Genomic DNA, 26,287 nt, shown 5'->3' with positions numbered 1-26,287 from the left:
TGGATACTGGATTTTGGACATACTCTGTAAAATAGCCCATTTGAGATACATTGGTTCAAAAACTGTTGCCCTATGATGCCCTGTTTTGCCCTATTAAAGGTTAAAGACACACAAATTTTAATAGTATATAGATAGATGTGATGTTTAGAGAGGTACAATGTGCCTCTTATCTAGAATAAATATTTTCCCAGTTCCTTCACGGGAAGTGTGGTGTAAGTCTGGGCACTGGAATAAGCTGTTATTCTGTGCTCTTTCACTGATCTTACCTTACCTTGGTAACATGAGTCGTTGTGGAGGTGGAGAGGGTTTCTGCAGTGGCACCAAAAAGGCTGGTGAAGGCTTCTTTGCCAACAGCACCACTGGTAATCTGTAAACATGTGCAAAACATGATCCACATCAACAGATTTACAGTTCCTCCAAAACAGAAGTTATAGGCATGGGTTTAAGCTATGAACCCTGATACTCGGCTTTTTCTAAGACAGTTGTGAAGAGAAAGTTAATATTGCTCCAAAGAAGATCATAATCAAATTTTTGAGGGCTAATAAATTGGACCTCTTACAGACTGTTTACTTTAAATCAACTTAGTTCCGAGAAATTTGTTTTTGGAAATTTCGCAAAATCAAACAATCATCTTAACAATGTATTCAGCTTAATCATTTCTTATTTGACCCAGGTACAATTGCAGTTTCTGAAGTTCTACAGCACTTAGAAGTTTTGAAACAATTGTCTACATCTTCTAAGGCAGTAATTATCCTTTATAAGGAATTGAAAGAAGCAGCAAAATTGATATTACTTATTTACATGTGCTTTGAAATACAGCTTGACTATCCTTCTCTGGTAAATCATTGAGGAGGGGAGATGTGCATTAAACTGTGCCAATTTATCCAGTTGTTTCATGTAAATGTTAAATAGGAGTGGACAAAGAGATGAGATGTCAGGTACTTCATATAGAAGGGACCTTGAGTTAGACTTCATTCCTGCTACCAATACTGACTGGAACAACTATAGAAAGGGTGTAATTATTGCAAAACAGTGCCTCCCCTCCAAACTCCTAAACCTGTCCAGAAGGAAACCAAAACTGTTGGTATCAAAAACTGAGACATACAGGAAGGACACCCCCCATTCTGGTCCCTCCAAAGATCATGCACAAGTATGACTAATGCCACTTCAGTGCCATAACCCAGCCTGAATCTTGACTGAAAAGTATCATGATAAGGGTCCCAGGAAAAGGTCCAGAATCACATTAGTCACACTTAATGGTATCTGAATAATAATATGTTATTTCCTATGTACTTAATCATTCCAGGCTGAAATGTGAATGTTCCTACTACAGTTATGTATTCTTTCAGGTCCAGTGAAGAATTATCTATCAGACCTACTATTTCTGTTTCAGATTCTTTTGTGTCTTGTAATTTTATTACTGATTTAGGAAACAAGGATGGGACAGTTCCTCAGAAAATATGAACAATGACTTACTGGAGAAATGGATCGAAGGTCTGCAGTGCCTTTTGTATGTTTGGTACTGTGATCCTGGAAAAAAAATATTTACACTGCAACGTATGTTTATGGATCTAATCAGATAAGGGAGGATAGATGCTCAAAGACATAAGGAAAAACTGTAAGTTTCATCCACTAATTTGTTCTGGGAAATAAAAAAACTTATTCTAAAGTATAATCTACTGTATCCTGAAAGCCAACAGGTGAGCAAAGTTATCATTAGGTGGGATTTAGGGTTTGTAATCCCTAACATTTTAATATTATTCAAAGGATTTAAGGAGTTCCCAACATGTTTTGCATCTCTTACGTGATTATTTATAGTCAAACTAGGAATAATCCAGTGCTCATTTTTTAATTAACACATATCTCATATGTTTTATGTCACACTTTAGCAAAATAATTTGGACTCACTCAAATCCCTTAAGGGCCTATGTGAGAGATGGCCAGAGTTGTCAAACACCTAGAGTCATCTCTTATGAATATAAGGACCCCAGTCAAGATTAACTGAGAGGGGAAGGAATTGGAAAAAGAGCACGATCTTTCATTTTTGCCTCCCCTTTGTTATTAAATATCAGCCAAGAATGATGGTGGCTACAAGTGGCCAAGAGAGTTGGAAAAGGACTAAGTGCAGAAAGTCTCCAAATGGAACTGAGATGCAGTTGAAGTGATTGCTGATAGCAAAGATAAACAAGAGAGTCCCACATCCACCCAGGATCACAGAGGCTTTCAACTGAGAATGCTGCAATGCTGACAAATGACCAGGTACTAATGAGTTCCATGTGAATAACTTACTGAGGTTGTAGATATAGTTTCTGGGCTGACAGTGTGGAAAGTGGTTACTGCCTCTTTTCCATCAGTAGTGGTACCATCAACCTGAAAAATGAAACAGTAAAAATCAACAAAAGTACAGCTGTTAAATGCACATTCCATTTAATTCTACACAAATTAACAAAAATATATTCATATAAGATAGTAAGTTACTTCAATTTAGTCTCCTATTCATATATCTTAAAACTTGATTATAGAGTGAACATTTCATGTCTCAGACATGTATTTAGAAACAACAACAAATTGTGAGTATATTACTAGAATACATAAATTATTTTTCCACTAGCAATTTCTTCCCCAAACCCCAAAAAACTTTAACCTTAAACTGTCTATTGTTGAGTCTGTCCTAAGAGGTCTGCAGGGGGTGTGCATAAGTGCACCAACGTGCCTACCATCCCTCTCCTAATGTTTCTTTTTATTTGTATCCATTTCATGTATTCATAATCATGTCTATACTTATAATATCTGTTATCTAATACGTGCTTGACAAATAAATAAATAAAATAAATAAATAAAATTTTAGTGGGCTGTTTTTCCTATGGATTTATGAAACACATTTGTGCTTCACTTACAGCAGAAATTTATATGTGCAATAAAGTAATAATTGTAAGTTACCTGTGTAATTTCTGTTGTACCAATTCTGTGTTGCACAGAGCTGTCTGCTTCCACTTTCTTTACCATTTCTGATTTCAGATTGAAGGACTATCAAAGAGATTTTAAAAAAGGACGACAATCCAAATATTATTAATTAATGACAGATATGGCTGTTTTGTGAACAGTCCTTTTCCTGTCCAAAAATGTGCATTTTTAATTCTTATTTTGTCAAATATCATGGTTAATAAATTAATTCTTGCCTATTTAAGCTCAAGAATATTATCTCAGAGCACATATTTGATAATAAAAGACTGACTGAAAGTGTTTAAACTATATCATATGTTATTTCAATAAAGATTATAATCTGGAAAAATGGAATTAAAATTCAAATTGGCAAGAAAGCAAAGAACTCCAACGATTTGTTGAGAGAATAATTTTTGAATCCTGTTTTTGAATATAATCTATTCATTTCAAATGCAATTTCACTATGATAACAAAGATTAAGTCAGTTTTGCTCTTATAAATCCATGGCATTTGCCTAAATTTAGAATTTTACATTGTTTCCCCTTTACGTTTTCTTCCATTTGTGACCTTTGTTTTAATCAATTTGGAAAGACAATTATTTTAACAGTACAGTATCTGCTTTTTGATTTAGAGAATCAGAGTAGCCAATTGTCATTTGATTTAACTATGATGCTCATTTTTAGTTACATTATGTGTAAATACCAAGCATATTTAATACACATATTATTTGTTGAATTCATGCAACAAAGAGAATACACAAATACAATACACCCAATACAATGGAGCAGCCAGGCAAATGCAGTGGGTTAAAGTGTGATGTAACTTCATGATTAAAGGAATTACAAATGCCCTCAGAGGACAAACATGCATTTGAATGTCAGAAACAATCATGCAGACAAGACAGTCACATTTATGAAGGTAAAATGTTTTAAAGGGCTATTAAGAAGTGGGCATGTTCTTCCAAATATGAGATGGACACCTGATCAAGCGGTGCAAATGCCAAGACAGACATTACTGAAATGAAGACATTTAGACACATCTGTGTATTATGTCTTCTTTTGTACCTCTTCTGGGGTTACATGATAAACCTTTTCTTCATCCATTGCATCACCATCTTCCTTGGGAGCTGGTCTGTCAGATTCCTCAGTAGAAATCTGACCTTCTGCTTCTCCCTCACTCTTTTCCTTATCAAGCTCAGGAAGACTCCGTGAAAAATCTTCAAAGGCTGCACTTTGGTAGTCACCAATGACAGTGAAGTCCACCTCAGCCTCAAGGCTGGAAGTTGAGCTGACAGTAATGCTGGAGCACTTGCGCTCGATGGCCAAATGGTTGTCTTTCAGGAAGACCGAGTCTCTCTCCTGGTCCTGGTCTTCATCCCCGGTATCACTTTCAGGAGCCCTGTGCCGAGGCAGCTTAGATTTGTCCTCTGTGCCCTCCCTCAATCCCGCTCTCTGAATGAGACAAAAGGAAGAAAAGAAGCTAAGGCTCTAAGCACTGAATGGCAGATGGTAGCTATCAGAAGCAATGAACAGGGAAAGAAACAGTGAAGAGAAGCATCAAATAAAGGGTGTCAAACACATCCCAAAAATGATCACCAAAACTCGTCTCACAGCAAATTCTCTACAGGGACGAGGCAAGGTTAAAAAAGATTGTTTTGTTCTACTTACAAAATTGCCAGGAAAGAAATAAAATCGTGATTGTGAAAATATCAATCCAGATAAATGAGTGGATATTTTATACGAAGAAGAGGTGTGTGCAAAAGAGCAAACGTTGTAAGATGTTTAAAAAAAAACTCAGATGCTCACTGGTTGTTAGGAGAGAGTAGAAAACATTCAAAAGGAGGGGAAAAGAAGGAAAGAAGTAATAGGAAAAAAAAGTTTAAACAAAGGTGAAATCTTTGCACATATTGCAGGAAAAAGCATTTGTCAATTTCACTGAGATCAAGTCAACATGATTTTTTTTCTGGGCCTTTATTATTTATACCTCACTTTAGTTTTTACAAGGGCTATCTGTCCCGAGACAACATAACATTTGGATGAAAAGGGCTTGTGTTGTTGAGTGCTCTCATCTTGTGGCTGAGAAGCCATCTAAGGAAGCATGTTTTCGTGTTCTCCTAGCAGGATTTTAATCAGTGTAATTGACAAGAAAAATCAGAACAAAAGAGATGTCTCTTAGCTCTTCTTTGAGGGCTACACATATACCTCTCAACTGCATTACAGTTTTTACTCAGTCTGGCCCAATGGTTGTTTTTCAGCATAATATTAAAATATCATAGAATTATTTATTCACAGAAAAATCTCTCTGTTAGGTCTGAAGCCAAAAGTAATTTAAATCAATGAATAGGAGCCCTATTGAAATAAATATTACCTTTTGTCCAGATTCTGGCATGTTCAGAGGTATGAGAAAAGGTAATTGAAACACAGATAGGAATATATTTATATATATTTATATATACAAGAATCAAATATATCTACATAAATAAATATATATAATTATACAAGTATATATATAGCAGCTCAGTAAGCAAGGAGAAGGGGTGGTGGTGCATGGCTCACCATCACTTAGGTTGAGCTTTTACACCACAAACACAAGCAGTTAGTAAAACAGCACTGAGACCTGAAGGGCCACTGGAGGAGCAGCCTTTAAACTCTCTTCTTTTGGAAAGGCTTTTACTGATAGGCCTGACAAATCCTTTTCTTCCCAAGCTGGTTCTTGAAATTTGCTCTAGATTAGAGAAAAGGGATTAGTTTTATGAAGCAGAAAGGAGTTTGACTATTGCTTTACTGGACCAATGTGAAGCTCTTTGGTCTGTCAGCCAGCCACTAGCTTGTTAAGAGCAGAAAGAGAAGGAAAGTTCACAAGCCAAGACAGAAAGGGGATCAACATTAAAAAGATGCAAAGAGGAAGAAGCTGGAAGCATGAGAATGTGGCTGCTAGGGGTATGCATGGGGGTATGATTAAGGTATAAAGCTCTAGACATGTCATCCCCTCCCATCCTACCATTCAGCAATTCCATTCATAGTACTCTTGCCTAGTTTCAAGTTAGCAGCTGACATTCTCTAGGTAGCCAAATCTTTAGACGTTTTCTCCCTTTCTCTCCCTCTCTCTCACACACAGAAACACTTCAAAAGCTGATGAGCTGCCTGGGCCAGGAGGTTTGCATTCAGTAACTGAGCCAGGTCACACACACATACAGAAAGGACAAGGGATGCAAGCAGCAGTTTTCAGTCAATGGCCATGTTTAAAGCCATGGCACATGATGCATAAAGACGTGTCACACAACATGCTTTATGAACTTTCCAGTGGGACAGTTCATGTGGGAGTTACCACAGCTTCTGCCAAAGTGATTTCACAGCCAGAATCAGGAGAAGCCAGTTCAGCTTCTCTTTCTCCTCCTTGCTCAGATCCAAGGGAAATATCTTCCTTCCAAGATGACAGCTGAGATGGTTCTCCCTCACTTGTTCCTTGATTTTCAGCTTGGTAGACTGTGTCTGATGTTTCTCCAGGGTTTTTTGTTTTGCCATCTGAAGGTTGCAAAGCCACTATTAATTTGGCACAGTTGTTTTCTAAAAATGTATCTTTGTGTAGTTCTAGGTTTGATGAATCTTTTGGTATCTTACTGCCTGGACAACTACCATGGAACCCTGTTAAGGCAACATCTGGTTCATCAGAAAGTAAGCTGTACATTTCACCTTGTTCAAACATCCTAATTTTAGAAGCTATGGAATTTTCTTTATTTGTTGCACTTTTATGCTCAACGAAACCCTTTGCGCTCTCTGTGGATGAATCTGCATCCTTATGCTTTTGAGATGAAGCTGTACTATACTCTATGACCTTGAGTTGTTCCAGATTGGGTTTTTGTTTATTATGTGTAGTTTGCACAGGTTTCAGGTCCTGCTTTATAGCATGAGGAGGTTGTGAACATTCTTTGTTCCATTCAGGTGACCCAGTCTTAACAGACTGTGTAGTGTCAAGTTCTTCTTTTAAAAAAAAATGACCTTCCAATTCTGAAGGTTTAGAACCAACTACAGAGGCAGACTTTAATATTTTATCCCTAGATGGCTGCTTCAAGCCAGAGGTTGTACCCTGAATTACTTCATCTAGATTTAAAACGATATCCTCTGACTTTGCAGTATTATCTCTGGTCAGCTCATCCATTTCACAGAGCTTATCTTTAGCTAAGTCCTTCCATTCTGAAATATTATTCTTAGCCACCTCTTCTAATTTTGGGAGTTCAGCCGATTCTTGGAATTTATATTTAGCCATCCCATTTAATTCATGAGGCTCGTTTCTGTCATACTCTGACATATTATGTGAATTTGATGGTTTATTTTTAGTTGAATCTTCTGACAGGGTAGACTTATCTTTTACTATCTGATCCTGTTCACTAGAATGAACGAAGGCTCCACTTTCCATTTGTTGTTTGTTTATGGCTGAACTGTTCAATTCAATACCTTCATTTTTGGCTAATAGCTCTGAGTCAGGAAGTTCATCTTTGGTGGAATCTTCAGATCTAATATATTTATTTTGGACTAGTTTCTGACCTTCTGATAATTTGTCCTGAAGAGGCCAGCTTGAATCATGAGTCTTTTCTTGGGCTAATTTTTTGGTTTTTGCATCTTGTGATGTATGTGAATCTCTAGCTGAAATTTTTGTAGAACAGAAAAGCTGGTGTTGCGAGGAATTCATGGTGGAGTCCATACATTCTTTGGCTTCCATTTGAAGAAGTATTTGAGTAGCTTCCATTTCTTCTAACTTATTTCTTTTGCTTTGATTTTCTGAAGTTTTTCTTTTGCTTTGGTTTTCTGACATTTTTGATATCATGCTCTGTGTTCCTATGGCAGTATCAGCCTCCTTCTTATCATATTCTTTTTTCCCTTCTGGAAGACTGCTGTTATATGTTTCATCAACTCCTTTTTTATGCTCGTAAGAAGGATAAGCTGTTGCCTCTTTTGTGGAGGGTCCAGATTGTAACTGAGGCACTGATAATGGGATTATGGAATCCCTTTCATAGGCTTCATCTGTCGAAGAATATGCACTGCATTCCTGATCATCTTTGATTCCATACTCATTTGACTCTACAGGAACACCTTCCCCTGGAATTGATGAATGAACTTCTTTTTCATTGGAAGATTGCTTAATAGAAAGTGTGTTTTTGTCATCTGCAGTCTCGGACTGCTCTGACTGAAGAATTGTTTTGCTGATGTCTGACATTTCTTCACAATATGTGGGTAAGGGGAATGGAAGCACATTTTCTCCCTCTCTTTTTTCTATAACTGGGGCAAGACTAATGCAATTCTGTTCTTCTATTTGGTTTTCTTGCTTCGTTTCAAAGGCACAATTCTTTTTTTGGTCAAGTATTTCCTTGGTCTCATTATTTGTTTCATCTGTTTCTTCAGAACCCAAATAGATAATCCGTTCAGCAGCAGAAGATGCTGTCTTATCACTTAGTTTCACCTTAGTTTTAACTGAGTCAGAATCTGAGGTATCCTGAAGAACTTTTTCTGATGATTTCAAAGAAGTCCTATGTTCGCTTATTATAATTCTGTTTTCTTTTTTTGGAGACTCTGGATGAAAAGAGGCACATATTGGTCCGTCTTTAGATTGGAGCAGGCCAGTACATTGCATATTTTCAGTGGAGGCTAGCACCACATCTTTTATTTTGTCTTTTTGTTCTTCTTTCTTCTCAGGTTCACAAGAACCAAATAGTGCTGTCTCTATTTTATTGCTTTTCTCTTCTCTTTCCCCAGTAAGGTTTTCTGTCTCAGAAGATTTCTTTCTGTAATCTTTCTCATTCTTATCATCGTCCCATAATGATTCAAAATCTTCTGGACTGGCTATCATTTTGGCTTTTCTGCGAACTTTTATTTTGCTTTCCTCATTTCCTTTCACCTCTTGCTTTGTCGCTGCCTTGGTTACCCTTACTGCAGTGGGCTCTTTTGAGAAGTCCAAATCTGTTTGCTTTCCTGAGGCACCTGCACTTGATTCTTCCTTCTGGGTCTTATTAATTTGTTTTAGTGCTAGCTCTTCCAGCCCAGAAGTTCCTTTTTCTATAATAACCCAATGCTCTGAACCCTGCATTGTAATTGGAGCAAGAAAAATTAGCATTAAACATAAATTACTCAAATAGATGATAATTAAATAGATAACAAAGATCCTGATACAACATCCATGCATTATTGCACAGGAAATGACTACATAAATCTTTCCTTTATCAACCTGATGTTGACATCCCAAAGCTGAGATCAATTGAGAATTAAATTTTAACAGGTACATTCTCTCCTTTTCTAGTTGCCAACATCTGAAAATATGCCTAACATCACTGTTAACAGTATAATTTGATTATTGTAGTTTAAAACAAGCATTTTTGACCAGTTGTGCACTGATATTTTGAATTAAATGATCTCAGAGTACTCTGGTAAGTTTTCTGGATACATGTTTTTAATGAGAAATGAAGAAGAGTCAGGTTTTGGAAATGAACAACAGTACTTTTATAGCTGATTTGCATTCTGTTGAAGCTGTATATGGTTTCAAATTATTTGATTGCCTAAGAGATACATAGGAGTTTTTGAAAGGAGGTTTTTAATTATAAGTATGTTTACAGCAGAATTTTCTAATTATATATGTGTGTGTGTGTGTGTGTTTTATGTGTGTGTGTGTGTGTGTGTGTGTGTGTGTGTGTTTTCTTAAGTTTTGCGGTACTTACATGTATGGTATTCAGCTTTGTTGGGTATTTTCCACGTCATTATAGTTGTGCTTTTAAAGTTGTAGCAATGTTTCAGCAAAATCTCATCTGCCATCATCAGGCTTCTGTATTGTGTTCATCTGTGAGTCAGACTTTCACTGAAACAGCTGTGAAAGTCTGACTCACAGACAAACATAATACAGAAGCCTGATGATGGCAGATGAGATTCTGCTGAAACATTGCTACAACTTTAAAAGCACAACTATAATGACGTGGGAGAATATCTGAACAAAGCTGAATACCATACATGTAAGTACCCGCAAAAACTTAAGAAAACACACACACACACACACACACATTTATGCATCCACTTCCAATAGTATGATATACCAAAATGCTGTAAATCAATTATAGTTTAATTATTTGAATATCAAAGTTTGAATATAGTAGAGAATCATTAATATATTTAGCATCAATTTAATTATAACAGTTTCTTTTTTACACTGTTACTTTAATATGAACACCAAGTCTTTTTATATACATATCCTAATCTTATTTGGGATGGCACTTGATTTGGCTCATAAATAACAGAAAATAAATAAAAACATAAAATAATTGGAATAGGTTAATTATATTTAAGTTAAGCCACATTTAAATTATATACTGAGTAAACAGATCTACTTAAAGTATAACAGTCATCTGATGTGTTTCTGGATTTCTCCAGAGGCTTCTTTGTACATTGTTTTCAAAGCAACTGTGCAAACCTACAGGAAATTATCAGATCAAAGAGAATCCCTTTAATCTACTGAATAAAAAGCAAAATTTTAAAATGAAAACATTTTGAAAAATTGCACTAAAATAAGCAAATAAAATGGAAGATGGTGTTTTGCAAAACTAAAATTATATACAGTATCACAATTAGAGCTTCACATGATATTCCACTTCACTGAGAAAATCTGAATAAAATCAATTTATACCAAGCAAATTTTTATCCAAACCAGTTCAGTTCAGGGGAAAAAAGACTGGTTTAGAATTAGGAAGACAAAATTAAGAAAGTAAGTAAAAACTATATACCTATCCTTTTTTGCTTAAGAAAATAAAGCGTACATCATACCAGTAAGAAGCCTGGAATATATAACATGAAAGAAACAGTACCAAACTGCTTGAATCAATGTTTCTTAACCTCTGCAACTTCAAACTTGATAGCTTTAAGACTTGTGGACTTCAACTCCCAGAATTCCTCCTCCAGTCATGTTAACTCAGGAATTCTGGGAGTTGAAGTCCACAAGTCTTAAACTTGCCAAGTTTGAAGACCCTTGGCTTAAATAATAATGATGTTTAGTTATTGGATGCTTTATTTAGACCCATTACCACCATAGCACACTCAGCTAAAACTAAATCATCTCTATGTAACAAACATATGTAAAGAGCAAATACTGAGAATAATGGTAGAAGAATGAAGAATAACAGAGAATTAGATTGTTACTCTTATGTACTTCATTTTATAATGGTAATACTAGCATGCATTCTTTACTAGTTAAAATATTTTTATCTGCTTAAAAATGTTATTGATAATTAATACGTAAGACGAAAACTGCAATAATAGGATCTTGTAGGCAGCATCACAAATGCCTACATTTTGCAAATCTTCCAACTGTAATTCTAATGTCATGTGCCATGCTGAGATATATAACCGACAGCCCAACAGGTACATTATATTACAATTCATTACTGTAAGGAAAGCTTGGCACTCTCATGATTTCATCTGTTAGACACTACTTCTAATATTTATATTAATATTCCTCTAATACTATTTTTAATAATCCTAATCCTAAAACTTCTCCTGATTCTAGTTTCTTTTGCTTCTCTAAAACAATCACAAATAATTACACATTATGATTGCATAATCCTAATAATTATGATTCCATAATCCTAAGTAGCCACCTATATTTGGCTATGCGGCTATTGTTAATTTTTTTGGCAAAGCAACTTCCTGCCAGCTTCCCACAATCAAAATCAGTGGGGAAACTGGCAGGAAGTTGCAAGCCCCAAGTTGGGCAGGCAGAAAAGTGGCTGCTGCCCAGCGGGGGAGGATGTGAGGGAGTGATCAGGAAGGTCAGGGAAGGTGTGTGGGAGTGTGTGAGAATCACAGTGCAAGTCAGGAAGGGTGTGCAAGGGTGGATGAGACATGCGGCACAGATCAGAGAGGATGCACAAGAATGTGCAAGTGGCTGATGTGGTGCAGAAGACTTACCTCAGTCACTTGCAACCTTTCCTGCCAGCTGCCCCATTGACTTTCTGGGGAAGCCATGATGAAAGAATTCAAATAGCAATCATATGAGTCCCAGTTGCTGTTGTTAACCAAATTCCACACTCATTAGGTGAGACAACTTCCTGCTGGTTTCCCACAACCAAAGTCACTTGGGGAAGCCAGCAGGCAAATAAGTGGCAGCTGATGGGTGAGAGAAGGTGAAAGGGCGTGTGTAAGAGGCTTGGTGCAAGTTGGGGAAGGGGCACAAGAGTTCAAAGGAGTGCATGAGAAGTACAATATAGGTCAGGAATGGTGCACAGGGTATGCAAGTGAGGTGGCCAGCATGGTGAGGCAGGGGAGACTTACCCCAGTGACTTCTGACCCTCCCTTTCAGCTTTCCCATTGGCTTTCTGATGAAGCTGACAAGGAAGGTTGCAAATAGTGATCACATGATCCTGGGGTACTGAAACTAGTTGTAAGTGCGAACTGTTTGCCAAGTTCCCAGATCATGATCATGTGACCACAGGGATACTGAGATACCTGGAATTCCAAAGACTGGTCTTAACCACCATTCGTTCAACATCATCATAACTTTGAATGTTGCTGAACGAATGGGCCTAGGTTGAGGATCTCCTGCAATTAAAAACAAAGTGAATTTAGAGTAAACAGAGTACTTCCTGGACTTGTTACATGGATATGCCCAAATATGAAGTTCATATGAGAATCTGATAAATTATATTACTTGATTTTTACATTTTTAAACATGCATAAGAAGCTACAAGTATTACAGAATGATGTACCGAGCTATAAAAATATTATATAAAATATAACCTAATTTTTAAATTCAATTTTGCTTTGCATTATAGCATTTTAGATTAGGCACAAATTAATCTACAGGTAGCCCTCAACGTACGACCACAATGGAGCCCAAAATTTCTATTGCTAAGCATGACAGTTTTTAAGTAAGTTTTGCCCAATTTTACAATTTTTCTTGCCAGAGTTGTAAAGAGAATCACTGCAGATGTTAAGTTAGTAGCAAGGTTGTTGAGTGAATCTGGCTTCCCCAACCCATTGACTTTGTCTTTGTCAGAAAGTCGCAAGGGGTGGTGGTGTCAAATAACCTTGGGACGCTGCAACTAACATAAATATGAATCAGTTGCCAAGCATCCGAATTTTGATCAAGTGACCATGGGGATGATGCAATGGTCATAAGTTTGTGAATTGGTCATAAGTCACTTTTTTCAGTGCTGTTGTAAACTTGAAACAGGCACTAAACGAGTAGTTGTAAATTGAGGATTACCTGTATTTCTATTCGGAGCATGTTTGTACAAATAAGACTATGCAATTATTCTGTGTAAAACCATCCCAAACTTGCATATTTATATACATGTTTTTATATCATTAAATGTTCAGATCTATAATTCGCTACAAGTACATAACCAAGAACTGCATTGCACCATCTAAACACTGCAAAAATTATTTAAAAACTAAATTATTATCCAAACATTAAATTGATATGTGTGGCCAAGAAATTTCACATAATAATTAATATACATTCCTATCTCTCAATTGATAGGAATATAACCGTTATTTTCTTCCATATCTCATAACTTTGAGAAAAAACCTTTATACAGATATGTTACTTATCTTTGTTCATATAGAGAAATATGCTGAGTTATATAATTAAACAGTGTATGTAACTGAAATTAAGAGTTGTCTTTGGTGAAAGTAGTTAATCGGTCCTAGTAAATTCTAATTAAATAACAGCATTTATATTGGCAGTTTTAAATGATAGTTTGAATTATTGTTGTCTTAATGTACATGCTTAGCTACAACTATGGTTTATGAACCACAATCACCAAGTTCAGAAAATATGCTAAGTTAAAACAAAGCACATTCTGACATAATGTGTAAAAACCAAATCAATATCAATGTGCTGTGAAATTTGGTAGGTACTAATTGTTTGAAGGACAGGTTTAATAACAATGACCAGTTTTTTTTTCATTTTGGCTTAGTATGATTGAGAATCACTGTAATTTGTGATAGAAGTTCAACAAATCTTGATTTAGCAATGTTTGTGAACAAAACAGATTAAAGCAGTTTAACTGCTTAGTAGTCCATAATGTACTGTAGCTGTTGATTCCACTTCTCTATAATCCAACTTTTGACCACAGTGATGTTATTAAAGCTCAATTTGTTTCTTTGAGAGGTGTGGGGGGAGGGACATCTCTATGCCATAAACCACAATCAGAACTCACAAAAATTGTCAATTGCTTACTTTCAATTCTAAGATAGGATGCGATGCTTACAATAGCAGACAGGGAACTAGCTTTCATTATGCTGCTTTTGGAAGTAATTACTGGACCAGACCAGACCACCATATTTCAAGATGTGTGCCATAATGTAACTGCCATGCCACAATTGACACAAGCCACTACATTTGACAACAGGGGAAATGACAGAATCTTCTATCTACTCTATATTCCTGTACTTCTTTTTAAGTCTATGCACCAAAATTTTAACCACATCTCTTATTTTTTTTATAACCTACTTGGGTTATAAAAGTGAATGAGATAATATCTATCTGGAAATGTAAGATTTAGCTTTCTTTTGCTAATAGGACAATTCAGAAAAGAGAACAGCCTTGCTGTATTGCAGTAAGGCTGTTCACTGCCTCTGCCACCAGATGTCTCAGATTTTATTTGTCTGAATACAACACCACTGTAGATATAACACCTCTGTGGTTAAGGATATGAAAAACAAACTGACCAAAATGGATGTCTCCTTGAATGAAAAAAGGTCACAATGTTTGCATGCTTGAAATACTCAAGTGTTTCTAAAGCATTTGTTATATTAATACTTTTGTATTTGGTAGCGTTGGCCAAATTTGAAATAATATTTTATTTCATTTCAGTGCTCTGCAGAATAATTTCCTTTGTTGTGCAGGCTTATACATATCCACAAAGAGCTGCTGTATTCCTTAAAACATATTGAGTATCTTTTTGAATGAAATGCACATGCCATAGCTTTTAATTGTGTCCAGAGATATATCTAAGCCAGATCATCAGTGTGGCAAAAGTTCCTCAGAATTCAGATAATATTTGATAAACCTACACTCACAACTTTTTTCAAAGAAACTAATCTACCCTTGCTGAATTAGGTTTTAGTCCTATATTCTATCACAGTGGCCAATCAGATGCCTCTACAGAACCTGCAGGAAGGAAATGGAGGCATACGCCTCTCCTTTAGTTTCCCTTCAACTGATATTTGGAGACATTATGCTATAGACATTATGCTATCCACAATTGAGAAATTAGAAATAGCAAAAAACAGGTCCACATAATTTGCAGAGCTCACTACGGATTCTTGTACCTCCATTAACTGGGAAATGAACACAGAACAGTATCACCTTATCTTTCACTGAAGCACATTTTTTTGCCATTTTCAAATACTGGTGAGCTTTCCCGAAACTCTGACATCAAAATCATTTGGAGATTTAAAACTTCCCATGCTGAATATAATATTTTGTAATAATTCATAACTTTTCTAGCATTCCTAGTAGCTTAGAAACAATAAGATTTTCTTATTTCAGATAAATTCTAAATGAACCCCTGATTCAATGAACTTGGCTCATCAAGTTGATCAGGTTGATGAACTTGATGATTGATCAACTGCCATGAACACCACAAGCTTGAACGACAGTAAAAACTGAATCCTACAGACTTCTAAGAGCTCAGCCCTCAGTAAGTGTGAGCAATATAATAGCCTACATCAGGAGTGTCAAACTCCCGGCCTTTGGGGCCGGATGCGTTACGCGTTGGCCACGCCCACACCCAGTTTAGCAAAGGGGGGAAGTCCAATACATCACGTGAGTTTGACACCCCTGGCCTACATCTACTTCTAGGAAAGGAAACAAAAAGAGAAGCAGATATAGAAAAGAGAGAGAAATTGAAAGAGTGGTGATAACCTCAGGAGAAGAAACAAGGCTTTTCTGTATAAAAGATTCCATGATTAAGGCAGCTCCATGTTCAGATGACAGATCCTCTGGAGAATCCTCTTCTGACATCTACTTCAGCAGGAGAAACCCAAGACCCCCCAGGCAGAGATAGAGACAGAGAAAAGAGACAAGGGAGACACAGAAAAAGAAGCAGTAAATAAAGTATGGAGAATCACTCTATTTCCTGTGCATTTATTCTGACCTAATCCTTTATCTAACTTTTTAGGAAAGGATTCTTTCTTTCAACTTCCATCTCGCCTCTGACAGCAATACAGGTAGTCCTTGACTTACAATCCATTTTTTTAGTGACCATTCAAAGTTACAGTGGCACTGAAAAACATGAGTTACAAACCAATCCTCATGCATTCCCAGTCACGTGGTCAAAATTTGGTTGCTTGGAATCCAGTATGCAATTACAATGGTTGCAGCATCCTGGGGACATTGGTAGTCATTTATGATCTTTCTAGCCAGCTTCTGGCAAGCAAAGTCAATCAGAAAAGCCAGACTTGCTTAAAGATCAGATGATTAACTTAAGAACGGCAGTAATTTACTTAACAACCATAGTAAAAAAGATCGTAAAATTGGGTGTGACTCCCTTACAACCACCTTGCTTAACAACCCAAATTCTAGTGTCAGATGTGGTCATAAGTCAAGGACTACCTTTATTAATCAAGTGTCAACTGATGAATTCCGCTATTCCATTTTCTCTTTCTACTGGAACACTTCAACACAAGTCCATCAAAGCTATCCAGAGTTTTCATCTTGATTTCATACCAATATCTTTGCTCTACTTTTTTTTATATGAATGCTTTCCCAATTAAGAGTTGAATCCACAGGACCGGCCATAATACTGCAGTTGAGTTATATGTCTGCTAATATCACTTTCAAAGTACCTTGCCTGCTGATGAAGGTCTATCTGCTTCCCAACCTTTCGTTTGGAAAAAAATAATTCATGAAATGAAACCTGGAGACTTGCTATATTTCTTTGAGGACAAAAGATCAGGCAAATGCATCAATGACTTGTGCAGCTTCCTTCACTAGTTAGGATTTTGTGCTTCCAACTTTCCTGAGCTCAAGTTTAATCTATGTTTCACCGGAAGAAACCTCAACAACTTGCCCATTACTATATGTAGGGATTATAAAATGCTTTATGTCTACTCATGAAGACCAAGAAATACCCAAGAACAGAGGTCATCTCCTATGGTCAAACAAAGATCACTGGTTTATAAAATATTAACTTGTTCACTAAATTATAAGACATTTTCATTTAAAAGCTGAATGTTTGATAAATATGTGATTTTCTGCAAAGTTAGCCTGCATTTTTAAGTTATGGTTGTAGAAATTATTTCTGGTTGTGTTGAAGGAAAGGACAGTAGAATCTTCTTCCAGCTTTCTTAATTTAATCTGAATATCCCATAATACAGTAAGCCTGTACTTGACTGGCTTTGGTTACAATGAAGAAAATTCTTGTAAATGGAGAAACACTACCTTCAGTATAATTGTCAAAATCATAGGGTTCATGCCAAAATCTTGAGGGCCGACTACTACTATGTGTTTATGACTGTATTTTATAGGGTTATATGCACTGGAGTATTTTTTTTATCAAGATTAGGATCCAAATGAAGCTAAATATATATTCCACAATAAGAAGTTTCTAAGAAATTCTTTACACTCCATATCTCTGTTAAGAGATATTTTCACACTTAGCTATCTAAGTTGTGTGGGAAAGAGAGTGTATCTACTATTAAATAAATTCTGGATTCCCTTTTTGCTAGCTTACTTTCACTTCCTGATGCATTCCAACTAGGATATGGACTGAGAGGCAATAGAGATACGTTTTAAGAATCTGTTTACTACCTTTAAGTAATTGGGCCAACTCATTATAACAATGCAAATTACTTTTCCTGGCACAAATTTCTGTATGGCGACACATGAACATAATTTAAAAATTTCCCATGCAAAAGATAATGAAACTTTACTTTCAAAACAATTCTTCTGAAAAATTAGTCTTAACAGAGTTCAGTCTTTTCACTCACTGCTTTATAGACACTCAACTATCTTGGATAAATCTGCATACAACAGCTTTTTGTACATGGAAATTACTACATATATTTCTTACATGGCAATGACTCACTTTGGGAAACGTACTTGAAAAAGCGTTTGGCTTATACATTATTCTAACCTGATAGTCCACATTGCCATGATTCACATGGTAAATGGCTTTCATATTTATGGAAGTCTAATACTGTAATATCCATGTATCTATAATATGTCAGCCTACGATCATTTATATTTTCTAACCTATTCGTGGCATTCTCATTTGTGATATAGGCTTATTAGTTGTTAGGAATGTAAGTCACCTAACAGTTGGGTTGGAAAATATATAAACCAGGATAGACATTTTAACACTGTCTCTTTAAGGGAATGCTAAAATTGTAATTGGGTGTGGTTCCTCAAACGACCATCAGATGGAGCCAGAAACTTGGGTTGTTCTGTTCTGTTGTTGCTGAGAGTGTGTTCCTGCATTTCCCTATTGACTGTTACTGATCATCATTATTCTTGGATTTGATGCAAGTCTATTACTGAACTATTTATGATACTGGACTTTGTTATTGGATTATCCCTGGACTGAAAAGTGACTGCTTTAACCGTGAATGACTTGGACTGTTTGTTGAACTTTGCTTAACCATTTACTGGAAGTAAAAACCTACATTTTACTATACAGTGTATCTGTGTGCTGGTTGTGTGTTATTCTTCACCACTCTCACTATGTCTCCCTGTGTGCGCTCATTCTCCTAACGGGGAATTACCTCAACAGTTGTATTACCAAAATTTAACGTTATATGTCTGCTTTATTCAATATTTTGCCTTTCAATTTAAGCCTTGCCTGCAAGGTCTTAAATTTTGAAAAATCTTTTATGGAAATTGTATAATTCCTAAAATAGGCAATAAATGATGTTATCTATATGTCAAGTAAGGGACACAGACATACAAAATTTGATTTATGAGCATATATATGTTCCTAGGACCTTCTATCTGCTTGCCTTTAAACAAAAGAATGATGAGGTAAATTGTTATAATGCGCAAACTGAAATGCTATTTGTCTTCTTTATTAGAAGATCAGCCCAGGATAGCTGAGAGTTGAACACAAACATCTAATCAAAGCTTGGCAATCTTCAAGCCATTATTGTAATGCACAGCTTTACTTTCTCTAGTTCAATATGAATATTCATATTAAAGCCAGTACTTAGAGAAATGTCCATAACTTCATAATTATTGGAATAAACAAGAAAGGATCTTGTAGAGACAGCAGAGGGGATACAGAAAAAAAGCTTCCTTGTCAAAATATTATGGAATGTTTACCTAAATCTGACAATATTACAATTTTAAAGCATCAGAAGACAGAGCCCTTGCAAAGTAAATAATCAAGAGATGTAATGCAGCACAGTTTGATAGTACGGATAGGACAAAAGCAAAAACATCAACAGTTACTTTCTCCAATATCATTTTTCTCAGATGTGAGGACTATAACCCACACACTGTCTGGAAATGATGGCAGTTCTACTTTCAATACATTTGGAAGGCAGGAAATTGAGGAAGGCAGTAGTAAGGATGGTTCTATTGGGCCACTAGTTAGATTAATTCTTCTAAGTGGCAGAAGAATCAAGTACATAAATATAAATAGCAAAATTGTGTAACTCCAATATACATCATGAATAATTTTATATCATTAGAATAACAGCAAACAAACCTCATTGGCCTTCTCAGGGGTCCCTTTTGGCGTCTCATCTTCATGTTTGGGTGAAGAAGAAGCAGGTGAGGAAGGCAGCCTTCTATCCCGGTCTCTGTGCACAAGCTTGCTATTGGGTTCCTTCAGGGTCCGTTTCAATTCATTAATGCTGGCCTGGTGCTTTAGCAAAACATCTTCTGGTTTGTCTAAAAACTTTTGGATGGAGAGGGGAAGGTAACAACTAAGGTGAGGGTTAGAGGAAGGAACATGAGTGGAGTAAGATGCTTGTGAGATGGGAGCTTCAGAGTATTTAGAATTGGAGGCCTTATGGCCTAGAAAGTAAAGGCTCCACATAATAGACAATGTAAATCATTCAGCCACAATTTTGGTCATCCAAATGGGTTTCAGTTCCCATCCTCCCTTGGCCAAGGAGGAATTGAGTTCACTAAGGTTGCTATCTAATCCATTGGGAGGCAAGAAGTTTGGAGAAGACTGGCTTAGAAGGATCGAACTATTGATTGTTTTGATTGTTCAGGATCAAAAAGCTGCCTCTTAAGAGTTATATAGGCTTCTACTATTCTTTCTTATCTAGAGACATGAGATTCTACAGTGTCTGTGAAGCCTGGATTCCATAATTCCAGAACTAGCAACTCATGGACCAGGAAACAAACAGAGGGAAGCCAGTGTTAAAACGGTCTCCTATAGTAGTTTGTACCTACATTTCTGAAGGAATGAAAAAAAAAATTGAAGATGGGCCAAAATAAACTACAAAACAAGAAAAAGAGTTCCAAATATAGGATACATGTTCGTTGAGCATAAACTTGGGTTTATACTCATAAACTCATAACAGTTTTTACTGTGGCTAAGTTTTCACTTTCTTGGACAATGCAAGCTAATTAAAAAAGAGGAAATATTCACATAATAATTCCCATCCATTATGTCTAATTCCCCTCACTCTAGACCAGGGCTGTCTAATTCACGGCCCGCGGACTGGATGCGTCTTGCACTGACCACGCCCAGTTTAGCAAAGGGGGGGAAAGTCCCAATATGCCATGTGAAGCTGCTATGATGCTGTGAGTTTGACACCCCTGCTCTAGACCAAGAGTAAGGGGAACTTCACAAGACATTGAGAAATATCTCTGAAGCAGTTTGTCAATTGTCCCTTCACATAATGCTGATGATGTAAATAAGGACTATACAGGGTTGCAATAAAACATGCAAAATTACTGGATGATGAGAAAATATGGAGGGAATAACCGGCGCTGAACTTCAGGTGCCTGGAGAATATCTATATGCCAGAAGCCTGTGGAACAGCCAGACTAATAATGAGAAATAGACATCTAGCATAGTAAACTCAGTTTGTAAATAAATTTCTTTATTCTGATTGGAGCTTGAATTTTGTTACTACTCAAATTTGCTAAAATAAAAATAAAAACTTTTATACGTTAATCAAAGGAATTTAAACTAATTATCAATTCTGCTATAAAAACAAATAAAAAATTCCCAAACTTTGATCTGCTTGGTGGGAGCCATCTGTAGGTCATAAGCTTTGTAGGACATTATAAACATACACATTGCTACATGGAAGATATTTTGACTGGTTTTGGGGAAATACAGTGCTCCATTTTTCAAATAATCTAACAATTACATTCATAGCCTCATAAGACTGAACATTAAAAAGGGGAAATGAACAATAAAAGCAACTTTTTGATGTTGCTTTGTATATCTTGGCACTTTAGCCAATGATTAAATCTAGATTCCATTTTTAGTTCTGGCTTAAAGCTTTCAACATTCTGACCTGCAATTCAGTTATGTAAATTTGTGTCAAGGCTATGTCTGCATCTTCAGAAAGTATCTCCTTCCTGAAAATATCAGGGCCGGGATGGTGGGAAGGGAAGGATCAGGGATAATGGAATGCCATGAAAAAGCAAAAGAATCAGTTGGATGACAAAATAGTTATGATTTTCTAGCAAACAAGTAGCTGAAGAACTGTAGCTTCTTGCTCACATGACAAGATGAAGGGAAAATGCTGACTTAATGGGGTACAAGATGTAGTCTGTGTATCAAGGGGAGGATCCCCTCATTTCCACCCTGATCTGCATCTTGCATCCCATTAGAAAGGGCCACATACAATGTTGGCATTTCTTAAAAGATGAAAACTAGGAATGAATTGATGAAAAACTAAAACATTCCAGAGAATACCTCCTGTTTGTGCCTTGGGGTGGTTTCTTGATCCGGCTGGTAGCAAAAAGAGGCAGGAGGGAGGATAAATCAGTTAAGGGAACTCCTATAATAGGCTACAAGATTGCCACAATTTTAATTCAGGTATCAATAAAATAATAAATCTTTGATGCCGCACACTTTCTATAAGAGGTTGTCACCATCTTTCTAGATGTAGGAAACCACTGCATCAATTGTATAGCATTGTATTAATCCATGTAGCCCTTGTACCCTGCTTGATTTGTAATATGCATTTTGAATGAAATCTGCTGGCACGCATACAAAAAAAGCCATTTCTTCATAAAGGTTTTACAGAATCAAAAGGACAGGACTTTGGCTGCTCAAGAAGACACAACTGCAATGATTCAGCAGACACGAGCTCTGTTCTTTACATGTCTGTAAATGCTGTTTATTTGTCCCTGGCATTGTCAAAGACAGTGGCTCTGGACAAGAATGGGGTTAACATCCAGCTACAGGTTAGATATTAAAGCAATAGGACACTAGAAGAATCCAACTTGAGAGAAAGGACGATACTGCCTTTTCCAGAAAGGCTCTTTGGAAGACAAACTTGTCAAGACACTGTTACTTAATAGAAAAAGCCTCCATCACCACAGTATCTGCAATGGAGCAGTGCAGCGTCCTGGTTTATCCTTCTGCCTACAGTGAAGAAAATCAGCAAAATTCAGCTTTAAAAGCCCAAATTGGATGCATATCTCTAATCGTGGAGAAACTATGCTTCTAACCACTGAGCCCTTGTGGCCCAGTGGTTAGAATTACAAGCTAACTCTGCCCTAAGTCTGGAGTTCAATCCTAATGGTGCTCGAGATGGACTCAGCCTTCCCCAGATTGTTGGGGACAATACGCTGACCCTGTAAACTGCTTAGAGAGGGTTATAAGGCACTGTGAAGTGGTATAAAAGTCTAAGTGCTATTGTTACATTTCTAAAACTGTTACTGACACACTGGGCAAATGTTTCCTGTGTCATATCAGGAAATAAAAGGCCAGTCTTCAGATTTCAGGATGACCGGTTTCCACAAGGAACAAGATTCCAAAGGTAACAGCAGTTTAACAATGGAAGTTACAGTTTGGAAATTCATACCGGAGGCTGAACAGTATGATGACAAGTGCATGATAAACTGCCAGTGAGAACTTGTTATAAAGACTGAGAAGTATTCTAATAAATAAAAGATAGAAAAAATATTAATAATATTACCGTCGCTTTCGACAATATTTTTGGTATCTACTAGAAGGAAGCTAAGATGTTTGCATATCAAGTGTAGAATCCACCCTCCAAATGCAGATCAAGTATAATGTAGGTGTTGTACCTTTAACTCCTTGATTTTTGTTGGAGTAGTCACCTCTTCATCTTCAGATCTTGTCCTCCCCCTATACCTGTCATCTTCTCTCTTGTCTGACTCTGCTCCATCATGATTCTCACTCACTGAAGCTGGGCGGGAGAATTCTGCATAGAAGAGACAGAGAGAGAGAGGAAGAGAGAGAGCAGCCCTATTTTGTCCCATTGACTTTAGCTGAATACAACAAAAATATTATTTCCAATGTGTCTAAATGCCCCTGTGTTCAAGAATTCCTGTGTTCAAGAATTCAAAAGCTCTTTTTGGGACATGCTTTAGAAGTGTATAACATGCAGTGCCATAAAACCAACTTCTAACACTCAAATTTTAGTTTGATTCTTGCTTGTATGCCTTAGATTTCTTAGGATTGAATTCCTTGATAATCCTAAAATGTTTCTATTTACAGTATCTATCTGTGTAACAATTGATTTGCACATTATTTAAATCATCCAAATGGGAATGCTTCACAAGTGGTGGATAGAAGCTAGAAGTATGGCCTACTTCCTACTATATCCCTTATATTTTATGGATACAACACTTTTCTATACAGGTAGTTCTCGACTTACAACCAAAATTGGGACCAGAGTTTCAATTGCTAATGATGCAGTCATTATGTGACCAGACCCAATTTCACAGCCATTTTACTGTAGTCATTAACCAGGTAATGTGGTTAAGTGAATTACATGGTCTTTAAGTGAAGCTGGCTTCCACAATTGACTTTGCTTGTTGAAAGCTGGCTGTGAATATCGTAAATTGGGACCATGTGACTACAAAATGCTGCAACTGTAACAAATGCAAGATGGTTATCAAGTACCCAAATTGCAAGCAGATGGCTGCAGAGGTAGTGGTGCAACAGCCATAGCTTTGAGGATGGGTTGCAAGCCATTTTTCCTAGGCTGTTGTAACTTTGAACAGTCATTAAATGAACAGTTGTAAATTGAGGAATTAAGAAGAATATTTTGCAAAAGATAATTCCATTTATCATGAATAAGATTCACTATAGATAATACTATTTTAGATGCAATAACAAATGCTCACAATAAATGCTGTTTTTTAGCCTTTAAATTGAAATACACCCACAGTTAGGTGTTTAATTCTTCTGAAGATGTTGGCACCTCAACAGAAATCGGAATTCCACCTTTAGTTGATTTTTCAGTGTAAGAGAACAATGTAATAAGAACATCCAATTGCTAAGAGGTGAAAACTGGTGATTCAGGGCTCCTTATGCCTCTTTTTCATATCTTGACAGCACTAAAAAGATGGTGCCCCACGATGCTTGCCTACTAAGGACAATGAGGTCACTTTCATTAAGCATGGGATACACAGTTGTTAATCTACCATGGCTATACAAAAGGATAGAGGAGATCAGGTCATTTGTGGAATAGCTTCAATCTTCTCTCAGCTTTCACATTTGTTAATCTTCAAAGAAAAGAACCTGGAGTTGCTTTAGAGAATGTAAATTTATAGACAGGGAACTCTTTCACCTACTTATAGGAAGGGAGGCTTTCCCTGTCCAGAAAATTGTGAATAGAATGGTACCATTCTGGAGAAGGAGAGGAGAATGCCTTTTAGCTTCTCTCTTGGGTTTTCTTTATTGGAAGAGCTGTGAACCTCAACATCGACCACATAACGAAAAAACTATGCTGATGAGAAGTTTTATGGGAAACTATATCTAGTAGCTGCTCTGTATCATCTCTTGCAATTGATGTCTAATCACTGTTGGCAGGCTGATTGCCCAAAAGAGAACCCATCCGTTAATCAATATCTGCATCTTTTTTCTATCTAGAATCAAAGAGAGTGTATACATCTTAGTGAGCTAACTGCACTGGGGGTTTGGAGCAAAAATCCCAAGGGAGCATATTTCTAAAGCCTGGAAACTATTTGTTAACTTTCAATTGCCTCCTTGTGCTGGCAAAGGAGAGCAGGTCTCAATCAGATAATTAATTATGGATAAGCCATAGCTTGACACTGCATTCATCTCTACAAGAAAAGCAACACTCTAGAATTGCTACCATATTTTCCTTCATGTAAAATTGAATTTACTATTGCTTTTTAGACTTCTGTAAGAGTCAAGAAACTTATAAATCTAATCAATAATTAAATAAAACATCCACATCTGCTTATCCCAGGTCCCTGGGAAGAGCTCAATAGGTGGCCAAAATGCCAAATCCAGTCTGAACATCTGGCTGAGAATAATTCATGCATTCAGATCCATACAGTCATTTGCTCTGCTTCACTAGCAAGAATGTCAACAATATAATTTGAACCAAATAAATAAATAAAATAATAGGGAAATGTTTTGCCATTTCCTTCTTCCCAGATACTTTTCTGGCACTCCAGTCTAGCTTATAGTCTTAGAATTTCTTATGAAAATTCCCATCCAAATACCAAGCAGGTTCAGTTTTCCTTGGTCAAAATAAGCCAAAATCTACTTTTTGAATGGATTGCCTTTTGCAATCCATTCATGCTTTCCCTATAAATCAGGGGTCTTCAAACTTGGTAAGTTTAAGACTTGTGGACTTCAACTCCCAGAATTCCTCCCCAAATCATGTTAGCTCAGGAATTCTGGGAGTTGAAGTCCACAAGTTTGAAGACCATTGCTATAGATCAACTAAAGAATCCTTCCACAGCCCTCTGGAGAAAAATGTTCTATATCTTACCAGCAAAACATAATATTCTGATACTAGACCTCAGCCTCCCACCCACCCACCCCCAATACTTGGTTCCACCCTTTGAACAAAGCCTTCCCATACCCACCAGGGAACCAATCTCCCTCCCCTCCCCAATTTGGGGCATACCTCCATCGAGGCTGCGAGACATGGTGTACCGTTTGCTGGAGGAGCGTTCAAAGTAAGGGGCAGGACGATCAATCAAAGCGCTGGCTTGCCGGGTTTGAGCCTGTGTTCGCCCACTGTAGCGGAATTTGGAGCCCATTACTAGGAAGCCTTTTGGAGGAGGCTCAGGTGACACCAGCCTGCAGAAAGAAAACTGTAATGGGTAAGGTTCCCTAACCTTTGAAGTTGTAAAATACTTTTGAAATTTTCATAGTGTGCTGTATGTGGCCTCACCAGATGGTTGCCATGAAAAAGGGCTTGCCTGTGGACTCATG

At 36.9% G+C, this 26,287-nt stretch overlaps 1 protein-coding gene across 10 annotated transcripts in view; it reads right to left on the bottom strand.

The window, feature by feature from the left end:
- The window catches only part of EPB41L1 (erythrocyte membrane protein band 4.1 like 1), a 193,676-nt gene that overhangs the window by 5,481 nt on the left and 161,908 nt on the right, over nucleotides 1–26,287 (bottom strand). For 8 of the 10 annotated variants that reach the window (XM_087959389.1, XM_087959396.1, XM_087959398.1 and 5 more), the window contains 12 exons: nucleotides 25,977–26,152; nucleotides 23,152–23,288; nucleotides 21,809–21,844; nucleotides 19,628–19,819; nucleotides 15,847–15,945; nucleotides 6,271–9,018; nucleotides 5,560–5,667; nucleotides 4,008–4,394; nucleotides 2,941–3,027; nucleotides 2,290–2,370; nucleotides 1,477–1,530; nucleotides 272–367 (listed from right to left, as the gene is read on the bottom strand). In XM_087959389.1, coding sequence (XP_087815515.1) covers nucleotides 272–367; nucleotides 1,477–1,530; nucleotides 2,290–2,370; nucleotides 2,941–3,027; nucleotides 4,008–4,394; nucleotides 5,560–5,667; nucleotides 6,271–9,018; nucleotides 15,847–15,945; nucleotides 19,628–19,819; nucleotides 21,809–21,844; nucleotides 23,152–23,288; nucleotides 25,977–26,152 — 4,201 coding nt within the window. The remainder of the gene's footprint in view (nucleotides 1–271; nucleotides 368–1,476; nucleotides 1,531–2,289; nucleotides 2,371–2,940; nucleotides 3,028–4,007; nucleotides 4,395–5,559; nucleotides 5,668–6,270; nucleotides 9,019–15,846; nucleotides 15,946–19,627; nucleotides 19,820–21,808; nucleotides 21,845–23,151; nucleotides 23,289–25,976; nucleotides 26,153–26,287) is intronic. The other 2 variants (XM_087959395.1, XM_087959394.1) reach the window with 2 other exon arrangements.

Source organism: Notechis scutatus, chromosome 3 (genome assembly GCF_049901735.1).
Source record: "Notechis scutatus isolate UNSWTSFEM ecotype Mainland chromosome 3, rNotScu1.2, whole genome shotgun sequence".
NCBI classification, from domain to species: Eukaryota; Metazoa; Chordata; class Lepidosauria; order Squamata; family Elapidae; genus Notechis; species Notechis scutatus.
Note: the sequence above shows the minus strand (reverse complement) of the source record. Positions and strands in the feature narration are given on the sequence as shown.